Source organism: Eucalyptus grandis, chromosome 5 (assembly GCF_016545825.1).
Source record: "Eucalyptus grandis isolate ANBG69807.140 chromosome 5, ASM1654582v1, whole genome shotgun sequence".
Lineage (NCBI taxonomy): Eukaryota > Viridiplantae > Streptophyta > Magnoliopsida > Myrtales > Myrtaceae > Eucalyptus > Eucalyptus grandis.
The window spans coordinates 19,058,164-19,074,300 of record NC_052616.1 but is presented as its reverse complement, the minus strand read 5'-3'; the positions used below and the strand labels follow the sequence as shown (position 1 = coordinate 19,074,300).

The window sequence follows — 16,137 nt, the reverse complement described above, 5'->3', positions numbered from 1 at the left end:
ATTTTTTAGGCAAATCAATGTAGAACCAGAACTAGACCGAAAGTCGGGTTTTTTTTAAGGGAATCATGCCCATAAAGAAGTGAGCAGTTTATAAGTATAAATGTTTAAATTAATTTATATCTTGAGGATTTGGTTACTACACTAGGACGCTAGAGCTCGAGCTTGATTAGATCCGCATGCTTGGTCATTCGAAATTCAATTTTAACTTGATCGAATACTGAACTCAAGCTCAACTCAACAAGAAAATTATAATACTCAAACATAACCCAGTTCGAGCTCAGCTCGATTACGGTCCAGTCATAAGGGAGCTCGAGTTCGAGCCTATTGCCGATCGGGAACTTGCCTCCTTATTGCCGGTCGATTGGATCACTTCCCCCCCCCAAAAAAAAAAAACCACGTGCGACAATAATGCCGTATGCCATGAGAAAACAATAATTTAGATGCTTCACTTGATGTCTACAACGATGCCCATCTCGGGCCGCAACATCAACTTTTCCACCACGAACGTGGAGGAGACAAGAAGAGGGAGCGAGCTTGAAACTCTCGGGATAATCTCTAAACAAATGACAATCAAATCCTAAGAATATCCTTACTACTGCTCTCTAAAGTGCCTACGAAGAGGGAGGGAAGGGAGAAGCCTGTGATCAGAGGTAGCAGAGAAAGAGAGACAGCCCTCAGCCCTCCTGCAGTTGGTTTCTTTTATCCGCTGGAGAAGAAGAGAGAGCACGAGGGCGACGACGCCGACGAGGACGACGAGGGCGGCTGGTACCCGCGATGGTGGCTCTGCCGGAAACAGTCCAGCGACATCCTTGGCGGGGACAACGCCACGGTGACCGACGAGGCCGACTGCGTTCCCGAGTCCGGGGGCGATCCTGTCATGTCGGGCCAGGCAAAAACCACACGGAAAAAGAAGGACGTGATGATAATGTCCTCTAAACATGAGAATGCAGCAGACTACAAAGTGGGCGCAAAACAAACGGGCAAGGGTTCATCGTTGCTGTCATGACTAGAAATGGACTGATCCTTTGTTGCAAAGTATGTTTTTGAGCCGGTTGACATGGAAATCTTGATTTATGTAAGGTAAAGGCGACGGTTTTTCGCGAGAAAGGATCTCGTCTTCTCGATCCCTTTGAAACATTAATGCATCGTGTTCTTGAAGAGACGGCTGAGAAACTCGATTTAGTACGTAAACTGGGAAGACCCAATTCCTGATTTCAAGTCGCTCGATGGCCAGACTAAAGGGAAGAGAATGCAAGGGGTCGAAACTCACTTGATGGGTTATCGCCGGAAGAGTTCCGGCAGCCCTCCTGCTGCGTCTTGGCCAGGTTGTCGCGGCCCGGCTGCTGATGGGATTTCCTCCGGCGGCGGTTGTGGTCCGCCAGCCGCTTCCGGCAGCTGCGCTTCCCATTGTCGAACTCCGCGAGGAGATGGAACCTGCACCACGATAGAGATTTCTCGTCGGTCGTACTCGTTAGCACGCGGTGCATTTCTTTAGGCTTGACGAAATCAAAACCCACGAATTTTCCCCAGAATTATTTTCTGCAATTCGAACTAATTAAAGAACTAAAAAAAAAAGATAAGAGAGAGAGAAGAGAGAACTAATTAACAAAAAATAGACAAAAAGGTGGAATTTTATCTTTTTTTCCTTCCTAGGAAGAGGAGAAAAAACGGAAATAAATAGTTTTATTAACTGATGTAGCGCAGGGAGAAAAAAATGAAGTAATTATTGATTAAAGGACGGTCGGGGCGGGGAGGCTACTATATTAAGCAAGGCCAAAAGGACCAGGACGAGGCATTTCCGGACGCAAATGCCCCTCGGGATCGCCCCCCGCCGGCTCGTACGAGCCCTCAGCCCTCCAATCATTTGCCGCCGGAAAGCTTCCTCCCCGAGGGGCATTCCCGTCTTTTTCCCGCCTCGCCGACGGCGGCGGCGGCGGCGGGGTACTTGATTAAAATGCCCGATCGTAGTGGCTGCTCCCTCCCCTTCGATCGTTTGACCGTCGTTGGTTGGGTCTCGTGATTTGTTTCGTCGTGAACGGAATGCGATATTGGAAGAGAGCGAGAGGGGAGTTTTTACCTGCTGCACTGCTGGCAGAACCGCTGGGTCAGCCTGCCGGCGATGACGGCGGCGGCCTTGGAGTGGAACTCGCACACCTTGTGCCTCCGGTGGTAGTGCTTGGCGTGGGTCAGGTCGGCGTTGCACCCTCGGCCTGGCAGCGGGGCGCGTTGGCGGCCGCCGACCCAACCCCGCCGCCCTCCCCGCCCGCCCTCCCGGCCGACGGGCGGCGGTAGAGCCGGCTCACGAAGTCGTCCTCCGCCGCCACCGAGGACGCGAAGTACGTCCGCCCCCAAGGTTCAGCCCTATCCTCGCGGCGGCGAGCTCCGCCGCGGGCGACGGCCGGGCCCCCGCGGCGTCCTCGCTCTTCGGCACCATCAGGAACCCCCCGCCGTTCCCTCCTCCGCCGCCGCCGCCGCCGCCGAAGCAGTCCAGGGCGAAGGGGTTGGCGGGAGGCGGGTAGGACGCGCCGCCGAAGGCGCGGGGGTCGAAGAGCGGGTGGTGGGCATTGTGGATGTGGGCGGCGGCGATGGGGGTGGTTGCTGGTGATGGGGAGGAGCGAAGGGCGAGAAGGCGTTGGGGCTGGACAGAATGTGAGTGGCGGCGGCGGCGGCGCTGCTGCTGGGGAAGGACTGGTGAGGCGAGACCGCATAGTGGTCGAGCATGGGGTGGTGGTGGTGCGGGTGGTGGTGGGTCTGGGTCGGGTCATGGGTCGGGTCGTCGGCGGAGATCAGAATCTGAGACGGGTTCGCGCCGAGGCCCCACTCGTACTCCAGCATTATCGGCGCTGCTCCTCCTCCTTGCGTCGGAGCTATCTCAGCTGACAAAAGGGAGTTTTTTCAAAAAAAAAAAAAAAAAAAAGGGAACTTTTGGGGGGAAGGTCTCGGCTTTTAGGCCGGAATCATCATTGGAGGTTTACATGAATTTGAGAATTTTGGTCGGTGGGTTTTGTTGGTGCGAAGATTGAGTGGCTTTTGGGAGCATGTCGGGTATTTTCGAGAATTCCCGGAAGCGCATAAAACAAAAGGTGCGAATTTCTCCTTTTTCAAGGGCTTTGGTGGGAAGAGAGAGAGAGAGGTAAAGAGAGAAACAGAGTTGCAGAGTATGAATCCGAACAACCCCGAACCCTAACTTGCCATTTTGCAGAGCCTGGGCTCTCTGCTTCTTTCTCTTCTATGCACGCAAATGGCGTGTTCTTTTAAGTCTGTCTTCTCTGTCCTTCCCTCCCTCCCTCCCTCTCTCTCTCTCTTCTTTCCACAGATCTTTTTGAACGCTCGTCTCTCTCTCTCCTCTCTCTAAGCTCGGTTTCAGTGTGTGAGAGTCTGAGCTGAGAGGAACAGCGAGGAAGTGATGGAACTGCGAGGGGTTGGTCAGCTTTCTCCTCCTCCCCTCTCCTCCCCCTCTCTCTCTCTTTCTCTCTCTCTCTCTATTCGCGAGTTGGTGTCTGAAATCTCTTTAGATAGAGAGAGAGAGATAGGGAGGTGGAGGGCGGTGGAATGACGAGGATGCCCCCTTGAAAGCAACGTATTTAGTGGAGTGGGGGGGGGGGAGCCTCCGAGACACGAAGCTCCAATGGAATTCAGTGAAGGAAAGAGAGACTTCGAAGTAAAAAACAAAAAACTCAGAAAAGTGCTTAGGCAGTGAGCAGACCAGTAACTAAAGGTAAGTAACTAAAGGTAAGGGGAAAGGATGGCTTGCTTCCATCTATAAGTCTCGGGTTCTCTCGGCCGATCTCAACCGTTAGATCATGTGAATCTTATAATCGACGATGGCGATCCCGTCGGATCCGGCTCCAATCCAGGGATTTCCGACGAGGGAGGGGAGTGATCGGGCGCTTTGGAGCCCCACGAAAGTAGGGGAGCAAGGAGAGCCGTGTGGGTTTTCGGGGACTTCAATGTGCGCCCAATCAGAAGAAGAAGCGGCAGGCAGCAGCCCCCTTGGGTTTGCCTCCGCCTCATTCAATGCCACCAGGCCCCACCCGCCCCCAGTGTTTGCCCATCGCGGGTCCCATCTGTATGTACTGCAACTTCGTTTCATCTTACAAAACTTCTCTCTCTTGGACTAGATCAAACTCTTTAAAAGACTGGAACAGGCGAGAGAACCGTCTCGAGGTGAAAAACCCGATAATATCGCTCCTGCGTTCCCACTCACTCGAAAAGAAAAGCTTGAGTGGGAATTAAGTGACATCTTCAATTGGAAAGATAAACTCCATGTCGGTATTTCAATATTGACTAGTCTAGGGTAAGTTGAGGGTGGATGAAAGGTCCACTGCTATGCTGGCAAAGCTCCCTCAAGCCTTTCAGCCGACACAATACCGTGGGTTAAAAGGCTCTCTCTCCCACTTTTTACGGCTTTCTCTTTCTCTTCTTCTCACAAGCCATAATAAGATTTTCATTAGTGTTCGAGGAATGGTGTTGATCCGGTTGCGAACGGCGATTCGGATTTGAACCCTATTCCGGCAATGCATGTCGCAAGGTAAAGTGAATACCGAGGTTGTAATGTTATATAGGCAGTGCAATCATAACATAATCGACATTGCTGAGGGATCCATAAAATGTTATGCTCGATGCTCGGTCGTTCAACGTCAGATCTTGATGATAGGTGAGCACGGCAGCTTATTACTCATACATGACTTGACATGCAATTTGCTAGGTTAAGAGTTGCATGCATTATTGCGAGTACCTATTTCGTGCGTCTTATACTAGAGTGGGATGGAAGAAATGGGAATCGGGTGAAAATTGGGCATTCAATGTCGATGGGTCATGACTATGATTTAGTTGATTCCGAGGTTTCCAATGTCCAATCGGAAGTATATGAAGTGAAGACTCGCCTTGACCACGTCCACCAACGAGTGTCCAATCGTTCTCGAGAAATCGTCACCGAAATGCTTTACCTGAAGTCGCGGCGGTATCTCTCGAAAATCCGGATGGAGATTTCCTTCTAACACAGAGGCCCCCAGGATCATCCAAGCATCCGTTTGGAAATGATATTGGTTTGTCTATCAGTGATATTTTAGACCTCTTGAATTATTGTACCGTTGATAATAAATGCATTAACAACCGGCCAAAGTATGCGTTAGTGTGCTTTGAAATCATGCAGGAAGGAGGGGGTCGGGAAAAGGTATCGAGCTGCTGCTCCCGACTTTTCACTTTGTTGTTTCGTAATGATCTTATCTCGAATGGTTAGGATATCCAATTTCCAGGATTCTGGACTATGGATGTTGAGGCTTAAAAAGTGTGTGAGGAAGTTGCAGGATAATGGGACAACTTTGATTTTTCTCATGAGGAGACGAATGCTTTGGACAGAAAGCGATGGAAACGCATGATGGATCTCGAAGAAAACAATCAAAATATTATATACATACATATAGTTAAGAAATTGAGAATAGTCATAATTTTGACTTTAAAGTGGTCGGTACCTTTGCACCCCTCTAATCCGTAAAAATCTCACGTCCAATCCTAATCATGGACCAAACATATCGCATCTAGTGGCTTAATGTGAATGACAAAAACATTCCAAATTGCAAGCGCAAAATTGGCAAAACATCATCACATATACCCACCAAACTTTATGCGTCATGTCATATCCTACCGGACTTTCCGGTGGCACGTAATAAGGACCAAGACTTGTACTCCATGACTTGGAATTTACGGGAAATTGCTATAAAAAATCACTCTATAATAATATCATGGGACCTTATTAAAAATTGTAAGAATTTCCAATCCAAAAGTTTGAAAAATTAGGTGAAGAGAGATCACATATTTATAAACAACATATAAATCCCCTAAACAAAGGACACGGGATACTATAATACCCTTGTCGCCACACATACAATATAAATCGAGATAGACACTTATACCATGATAAAATTAGAATGTCAAACCCAAAAACTTAAGTTAATAAATAAATGATAATCACATGTATAGAAAGAGTATATAAATTCGTAGTAAATAACATCAAACGTTTTAATACATCCTTATTATTAGAAAGTCAAAATTTAAAGATAAAGATAAAAAAAAAAAGTAGCTGATAAGAAGTCTACACATGTATAAAAAGCATATAAATCTCATTATCAAGTAATGTAAATTATTTCAATGACTATGTTTGTCATGTTAGTCGACTATATATGTTTACATGTATAGGAAGAACTGAGAAAGGACACACGATAGGTATTTTCTACAAGCACACTCTAGCAGATACGTGGCTATGTCTGTATAACTACTTTCAATTACCACCTATTAACCTTATTTAGGTCACGTGTTAATGAAAATTTCTTCTTTTGGTGCCTTTATATTAGAGCCATTTACTGTGATGCTTACCAATCAATCCGACACAAGAAATTGGACTTCCTCCATTCCTTGACGTCCCACGTCGCCATAAAAAAAAATATAATTCAAATAACGTGTTAAGCACAATAGTTTGTTTTTGGTTTCAAAGTTTATAAATTTTTGGTAAATATATATATTGTATGCGAGGGAAAATCTATTGATACAACATGCCATGACACGAGAATACAACTCGATTTTAGTGCAAAATTAACCGTTTCGAGTTTGTTTTATTTAAAACATATAGCATAATGAAATGAACTCGATCCGAGCTACAATCCCCACACGGATGTTCCTTCATAAGTAATATATCCGGAGATAGGGATGATGGATCTCTTCACTTAGGTTAACATTCTTGTACTTGGGTTGTATATTTCATGCTATGTTTTTTTTTTGTCTCTAACTCAATATATAAACTTGACACTAAAAAATCTAATATAACCATAAAACCACCAAATAAGGATTATACTCTTCACACTTTTTTGTCTTCAAATTAAGATGGTCACCTTTTCATTCGAATCTAAATTCTACAAGATCATTTTTATCTATTCTACCTATGGATCCTGTGGAGTGGTTTCTACTATATGTATTAGACATTGTTAAAGTATCACAAATTGCTTTTTTATGGGGTTTATATGCTCTTTACATACATGCACTCTCTCTCCATCTATTGTCTAGCAAAATTTAGTTGGATAGACTCAACTGGTAAAATATTAAAAATCTAGGACTAAATTGACATAAATGTAATAAATTTAGAACCATTTTGATAATTTCCTCTCTTTTATTTTCCAGAAAATTTCACCAACATTGCCCATAAGTTCTCTAGATACACAAGCTGAAAATGGAAAAGCACGGTTGTCGATTCGATGCCATCGCACTCCATGTCCGTAATCTTGATATGCATCGCGGACAACTTTTCAAGAATAGTATGCAAAACTAGTATAATCTTGGTTATTTATTAAGGTGAAGCATGAAAATAAGCCGCAGCATGACCTGTAAAGTTTCCCAAGCAATTCTCAGGGGGAAAATCTACTATTTAAATATAAGGATAAATTACACAAACAGTCCATGAACTTTGATCTAATATGCAATATGGTCCATAAACTTTAAATTTATTCAAACTGAACTTCAACTCAATGTGTAATATTGTACATAAACTTTTAATTTGTTCAAAATAATCCATTGATATCTGGAACTTGTTCAATTTAATCTATGGATTGTATGAAAATGTTAAATGTTGTCTCTAAACTTGAATTAATAAAGAATAATATTGAATATTTTTATATAGTTCATGGACTAAATTGAACATGTACCAAAAGTTCAAGAACTATATTAAACAAATTAAAAAGCTCATGAATGATATTGCAAATTTAGCTAAAGTTCATGGACCATATTAAATAAATTTAAAGTTGAAGGACCACATTTACATATTTGGCCAAAATTCACAAACCATTTGTGTCATTATCTCTAAATAAAATGATTTTACAAACATGCAATAGCAAATAGACGTTGATCTAATGTCTAATGCATTGTGAAAACTAGATTCTCACTAAATCAAAGATTATACCAAGTAGGGAGGCAAAGAAACAACCAATTTATTGAGAAAAAGCACCTGAAAGTTGGTGTCATTTACTAACCAACAACCAACGTGAATGGACACTAAAACCTACAAATGAGTATGCACAACGCCATTACTTCCAACGCTCATAGTAATATTTCTTGGAGTGAATAAATAAATAATTTCTTGAATCATGAGTTGTGCCATCTCAAAGCTCATATAGCTTCATTTGTTCTCAAGAAAACCTTAGCCCCCGTCCCGACAGCCTCCATTCGAAAAGATGTTCTGCCCGCCACCTATCGCCCCACCCATATCCAAAGCTTATCGCCGTTGGGATCCCTCCAATTTGACAAAAGATCATGTTGAAATTCTCCTTTTCTTTCTCCAATCTAGTTTGCCGAGTTAGATCGCGGCCCGAACATATCTTTTCCTTAAAAGAAAAAGGCTATAAAATCTCAGGGCTCAAAATCCAAAATCGCACCTCACAATCTAAATTCACTCCCTCCTATTCCTAATTTACCTCCTCGTGACCGACCACTTTATGTAAAGCTCCTTTCTTTTTAATCTTTTGCCGACTTCTGAGCAGATTTAGGAAGGTGTTTCGACTTTTGCGAAGCCCCGGTTCCTTCCAGCCCTAAATCTTGCATGTGGATGTAGTGGCCTTCCTTCCTATCACGCTCCGCCCGAAGCCTCCTTGCACCTTCGAGGAAAATTCAATCGTGGGCCACCGGTGAGCGCTGCCTGGCTTCCATTTCCTCGTGACGTTGACGTGTCTCTGTTGCAAATCTCCATCCTCCTCCTGCGGCTGCTGTTCCTTTCGAATTTTCTCATCTGGGTTTTCAGTCACTACAGCTCGTGACATTGAGATCTGGCGCGATGTGGACGGTTTCGAGGTTTTCGCGAAGGAACGCGGTTTGTCGAACCGGGCCTATTATGATCGCAGATTCCCGAGCTTCGATGCCAATGCTTTCCTTGCATGTGTTGTTCGTGTCTATTTTTCCTCCTCGTTCGATGTATGATTGATGTGGTCGTGCCCATTTCATTGCTCCGCATGCGAGGACCGGCTTACGCGTGACCGAAATGTAGAGAATGCCCTATTTTAGTGTGGTTTATAGGTGCTATGAGTGCGACTGTTAGGCAACTTTGGAGTCTTTGGAGGGTGATAGATTAAGTCCATCATTCATCATTTTGCTCCATCAGATCAAAGGGATGTACTATTCTTCATAACCCTTCATGTGCTTTCATATTAGAAAACCCTTGCATAATCTCTTGATGGTGTGTAAAGTTTTGTTAGTTCTAGGGTATCAGGTGGGGAAAGAATCAATTTACAGTAAGCGACATCCGATCTCCCTAAACTTAGATTCACCTAAAAAGTGATTTGGTGCTTGTTACGTGTTGCAAATGATCTCATATGCGCTCCTTATTTTTGTTTAGACGATGCAGTTGTGACCTATATATTCCCGGCGGTCTCGATCAAGTGTCTAATTTAGGTTTTACGTAATAGTGGATTTATAACAAATTGAGATCTAGATGCCACCTACTAGGTTTTTATGTATTCAATTGCTCCACAAACCCATTTGAATTTGGGATCGCTTTTATAACAATAAAGAGGGTTGGTGATTCTATCTGCAGTAATATAGGGATTTCCGTCAAGATCGATAAGTTTTGAAAAATAAGCCATATTCACTTTAAACAAGGTATCCTGTCCGATCGGTTTCCGACCGACCAAACCTCGAAAATGACCCAGTCCACCCGTTCTTTCGATAATTCTTAGGCCAAATCCCGTAACCATGAAAACATGTCTTTCCAAAAAAGCCATCTTGAAACTAGATCAAGTGGGTCGGTTTTAGACAGTTTCCAAGCTCGAACTAGACTGACTTGTTAGCTGGGAAAACAACTCCTAAGATCTCCATAATTAAAATTTAAAACACAATAATAGAGAAAAAAGAGAAAATGGGATTTACACATTTGATTTTGAATCCGTCGTTCTTGATGCAAAATATCAATGACCCAAAACTCAAGTGTTTCTCCTCTATTATCTTATATACACTGGCTTAATGAAATCACCCCTCACCCTTAGCATTCAATAAAAGCTCCTTATGTGAGGTTATTTGTGTTGGAAATTTGTTTATAAAACAAATGAAGAGGTGCCTTGTCCCACATCGAAAAGATGTGAGTGCGCACGTGGACGAGATTTGGCACTAATCGACGATCATTAATTTTATTTGTTGAAAATTCGGATTTATTTTTATAAAGAATTAACTATAAAGTCTTATTGAAATAGTGCAACTGTTCACAAAAAGCTACGATTATTTTTTTATTATTTATTTATTTAATTTCGAATTTTTTATATATTTTCAACGTAACCTTTGAGGTGTACTTGTTCATGAAAGGTTGCCTTTGTTCTTTCACAACCTTTTGAAGAGTTGCATCTATTCGAAAGACAAAGATAAATAACATTGTTTTAAGATTAAATGATGGTCTTTTCATTTTTTCGTTTTCTTTCGAAAGAAACTACAGCCATTGTTTCCAATTGTTTCCCATGAGGGACCCTGAAGAAATGCTAGAATTGCTATCTAGTATTCTTATTTGAGACTTTGTTGTATCCTGGAGGAAATTTGCCGGTGACCATTAGCAATTTTGTGGGGCAAATAAATCCTTAAAAAAAGTGATATCACGCCTCAAAGTCCGACTTGATTACTCGATCCGACTTCATTGTTCAACCCAATTCGAAGCATATTTCACCAACAATTTTAAGGATTTATTTGTGCAACAATGGAGTTAAGGATGCGGTTGATGGTGGGTTAAGCAAAGGATGTGCGAAACGCAAAAGGAGCCCTCTTCTTCGTTCCATGGACAAATCTCTCTGGTTATTATGGCATTTATCTCCACTCATGTTGGCAGTCGTGGCTCTCTCTCTTCTCTCTAATGGCCCTCACGTGACAACCCCAAGAAATAGGACAGCCCGCTTGGACAGCAACCCATTCCGAGCCGGTGATAAAGCAATCATCAACATTGAAGTTATGGCCAACGTTGTGCACAGAGACAACACCACATCTCTTCGTCGAATCGGTCTGTTGAAGCATGCTCTTCTCTCGCTTGTGTTCAACTCTGCATCGTTTGCTTTCAGTGATACCAAGTCGTCATCCAGTCTCGCGTTTACTGAATTGTTAGAAAATGTTGTTACATGCATGGGCTGATATGTAGTGCTCTATTTATGAAGGCAATCTGGAGATACCAAATGGGTTTTCAGGTGTCCCTTGTTTGGTTCTAATGTGTTTTATTTGTTGTCCTTGCCCCTCATAGATTTGATTATATGGAATAGCATAAATGAGCCAAGAGAGTAGAATTGCATTGATTTACTATTTTGATGTATTTATTTCATCGAGGATGAAAATTTGATGATGCATAATTTTGATTAATTACCTCTTGGAATATTCTTGAAGTGGGGTTATGTCTGAAGGGACTTTGGAACTAATATGATTGGAATCATTGAGATTAAGAAGTATCTGACTTTTATTTTCAAAATGAAAGATTTGGGTGAAACATATACTATCTTAAGTATTAAAATTAAAAAAAAAATAGTGGGGGTTATTCTTTGAGCTAAAGTGATTACATGGAGAAGATGTTTTATAGATTTAAACATCTTGTTTTCAAATATATAAGTACTCCATTTGATTCCTAGTGGAGAGTTTTTAATGTGAGTGATATTGGTCTTTAATGTATGCGATGCATTATACTAGACCTGATATTACTTTTATATATGCAAGTTGAGTAGATATACTAGTAATCCAAATATAGAACATTGAAAGGCTATTATTAGAATTTTTTGGTTAAAATTTGTGATTGTTCTATGATAATTATTCGGTTGTATTACAAAGATACACCGATACTAGTTGGATTACAAGTATGGAAGATGAAACTTCTATATGGATTTTCATATTACATGAATGTGTTGTTTCTTGGGTGAGCAAGAAACAAATGTGCATAATTCACTCAACTATGGAATTTGAATTGGTGCTTTAGCAAAATTTGGGAAAGAGACTAAATGGGCTATGGATTTGTTGTTGAATATCAATTCATGGCTTAGTCCTATGCCTCCTATTTCTATCCACTGTGATAGTTAGGCTACTTTGGTAAGAGCCTATAGTAGAACCTATAATGGTAAGTCTAGACATATTAGTCTAAGACATGAATATGTGAGACAATTGACTAAAGATGGTACCATAACAATTGTTTACGTGAGGTCAAGTAATAATCTTGCCAATCCTTTGACGAAGGCTTTACCAAGACATATGGTAATAATGACCTCATAAGAAACGGGGCTGAAACCCTTTAATTGAAATCACCAATAATGGTAACCCAACATTTTTCTAGAACATCACTAGTTATAAGGTTTAATGGGTAAGAACAAGTTATTGAATGTGATTGTTTGATACCGACGTAGCCCCGATATGAGAAGTCGTATCGTCTCGTTACGTTTTGTAGATTGAATTGAATTCTTAATGAAGTATAGTACAAACTTGTAATGTGTTGATAGTAACAGAAACACATGGTAGATACTTCACCTATATGAGCTTAGAAGTGGTGCCGCTTCTTACAAAAGTTAGGGTTGCTTTCTAGAGAGCTCATGAAACATGATCAAGCACAATGCCATAATAGTGCGGAGTAATATAGAACTTCTCGCTGAAACAAGAGGTTAGTGTATGTGCGGTATGTCCGGTTCTATTACATAAAAGTACAAGTTTAAAGCCGAGCTACTTGTCACTTTGATAGAGTTTTGAGATACTTGCACTAAGTAAAGGTTTAACTCGAAAGAGACCTTTATGTATGTATATTAATGTTATGGAAATTTTGGCTGTATATTTTTTACGTTTTATTGTTGTTTTTGTTTTATAAACAAAAGTGGGGGATTGTTGGAAATTTGTTTATAAAACAAATGAAGAGGTGCCTTGTCCCACATCGAAAAGATGTGAGTGCGCACGTGGACGAGATTTGGCACTAATCGACGATCATTAATTTTATTTGTTGAAAATTCGGATTTATTTTTATAAAGAATTAACTATAAAGTCTTATTGAAATAGTGCAACTGCTCACAAAAAGTTACGATTATTTTTTATTATTTATTTATTTAATTTCGAATTTTTTATATATTTTCAACGTAACCTTTGAGGTGCACTTGTTCATGAAAGGTTGCCTTTGTTCTTTCACAACCTTTTGAAGAGTTGCATCTATTCGAAAGACAAAGATAAATAACATTGTTTTAAGATTAAATGATGGTCTTTTCATTTTTTCGCTTTCTTTCGAAAGAAACTACGCCATTGTTTCCAATTGTTTCCCATGAGGACCCCGGAGAAACGCTAATCAAGCTATCAAGATTCTTATTCGAGACTTTGTTGTATCCCTGGAGAAATTTGCCGGTGACCATTAGCAACTTTGTGGGGCAAATAAATCCTTAAAAAAGTGATATCACGCCTCAAAGTCCGACTTGATTACTCGATCCGACTTCATTGTTCAACCCACCCGGATATTTCACCAACAATTTGTACATTAGGGTTAGAGGAAACTCAAGCATAATTTTATAGAGTTTTAAATCACGGGCTGGATTTTACTCGTTTCACACCGTTCCATATTAGACTAATGAAAAATCTTTATATCTTACATCATTAAATCAATGTAGTCAACATTAGAAAAACTCTTACACGGCTTTCTTGTGTCCCTTAACCTAAGTCGAGAAATGGACCCCGCGTTTGCAGCAGATGGTCCACCATCATTTATGGTCACTCCTTGGCGAATGGAGCTTGAGGTACGCATCGCAGCTGTTGGTGTCTTCTGGTGCCTGAATCGGGAAGCATGTGTTATTGTTATTCAGCCATGCTTTCACCTGCCACGCACAGAGAGACAACCCACACCTACACCCGCCCCCGCACACGCACACGCACACGCACACGCACTCGCACCATTTCGTGTTATGGCTTCTTCTTCTTCTCCTTCCCTTCTTTTCCCTCCTCTCGTGGCTCTTGTCATTGGTTTACGCTTATGGACGAATCTGCTGCAGGTAATTTGACCTGCAGCCTTTACACCTCAAAAAAACATGCCACTTCCATTCTCCTCCCTTCCTTTCAATGCAAGCAAAGTGAGTTTTGGCCTTTGGTGGCCCCCAACTTTTTTTCCTGCGCTCTCTGATTTTAGTTGTAGCGCAAAGTCGTGAAAAAGATGCGGATGTGTCGCAGATTTTGTTTTGAATTTTAGAAATTCATATCTGGCACGTGAATTTTGCCGTCCAAGCTGTCCATTCATTCTACATAACTCGCCGTTACAAGACGTTATGATCAGTATGGACGGTTCAAATTTGATTTACTGATTAGGTTGCCAATCATTCTTGGTAAAAGATACTTATATTTAGTGATAATATGTATTATATAGGAAATAATTCTCATTTGTGGTAAAATATTTCATGGTGGTAAAAACATTTGTTCACAGTAATTAAGTTAAAAATTACAATTGGTTTAAAGAGGAAAAAAAATGTTTCTAAAATAGATATGAGTGTAATATTGGCAATAATTAGTCAACAAAACCAAATAATGGTTACGGTTACTTAACACGTTGAGAAAAACAACAAGATAAGTAAATTAACACTGCAAATGTTTAAAAAGAAACCCAAAAAAGATATTTGTAAAAGTGGAAAAGATTAAAACAAACCAAGGTAGTCCAATGGTGGCAACCATTGTACTGCCATAGTAGCTCTTGCAAAACCCCAATTGGAGCAATGGCAAGGATCACATGCCTAGTGATGACAAGGGTCACGTGACCCCTACCTGTCACTGGTAAGGGTGGCACAATTGTCGCAGACCCTTGCCTTGTTTATGGTAAGAGTCACTCGCAACTTTCATTATTGTTGTAGCCGGAGAAGATCCGGTCACCTTCTCCAATGACCAATGAGCAATTGTTGATTGTTACCATTGCTTCGGTGAGAATTTCCAATCCCTATTAGAATGAATGTTTACCCAAAACAAATAAGATTTTAATTTACTAAGAATGAGAAGATTTACCATGATCAAGTATAATTGAGTGGGAACAAATAACTTCATGGGATTATTGAATTAAGAACATAACCATAAAGAAATCATTTCAATAATGACTTATGACCATCCACAATGCCTTTGCCCCTAGAGAACCACCTCGAGGTTACTATTATTTCCACATAACTAGCATTTCCCATAGAAGATGCTCAATGCTAACATGGAAACATAATCAACTTCTCGAGTCTTCACTCACACTGCATTGTTAGATCATGGGACATAACCAGAATACGCACTTTATATATAATTTCAAATATTGTTAGAAAAAAGTAGTAATTTGAAACGATTCAATGATATCATAATAGGAGATGCATGTGAGCTTTTTGAATTTATGACTATCGCATAATGTTAGAATTTAATAATTGATATACAAGTTTCGATGGCGATTGTCCTCTCCATGGTTCAAGATGCATATAAACCACCGTCAAATCAGTTGGAAAATGGAACTCCAATCTCAACCCCAGGCGATTCAATGCAGAACTGCAGACAGAATGATGATCATGATCATTTTTCAGGACGAGCGCGAAGGGCCTCTCTCTCTCTCTCTCTCATTGAATACAACTGCCAACTTTTTCTTCTTCTTCTTCTTCTTTTCTTTTTTTTTTTCTTTTCTGGGTGTGGTGGTGGAGATGGTGGTGGTGGTGGCAGTGGCAGCGACTGGTGAGTGTGGATAATGGAGGAGCGAGAGACAGGGAGGAGTCAGAGACGACTTTTCAAAGGATCGCACGTGGAGCTCTCTCCTCGGCTCCTTTCGTGTTCCCCGCAGGTCTGCATCCCGGATTCTCTCCGATTCGGGCAGCCGCAGTTCACGTGCCCTCCGCGTGATCGATTTACCCCTAGACCGTTAGACATGATTCGGTTGCGGTCAAAAATTATCCGGTCAAAATCAATTCTTTAAACCCATTTTGATTTATTTCTATATAATATAAGTATAGTGACACATATTTAACCTAATACATATTACTAAACCATTTTCATAGTTAGCACTATATAGGAAAATTCATATATTAACTAGGAAGAAACGTGAAATGATCGAACATGAAATCGAGTAATTATGAGAACCAATAAAAAGAAAATCATAAAGGTAAATTGGATCTAAATTGAAAACTCATTTAA

The 16,137-nt window shown here is 41.2% G+C and overlaps 1 protein-coding gene across 1 annotated transcript; it reads right to left on the bottom strand.

The window, feature by feature from the left end:
• Positions 1-414: 414 nt before the first annotated feature.
• Positions 415-2,755, bottom strand: LOC104444449 (squamosa promoter-binding-like protein 8; the record flags this gene model as incomplete). The annotated part of the gene is given in 5 exon segments (XM_010058120.3): positions 415-872; positions 1,271-1,434; positions 2,078-2,207; positions 2,210-2,344; positions 2,347-2,755. Coding segments are annotated over 5 exon segments (1,011 nt in total), but the record flags the coding sequence as incomplete, so codon positions are not given.
• Between the last annotated feature and the right edge of the window lie 13,382 nt (positions 2,756-16,137).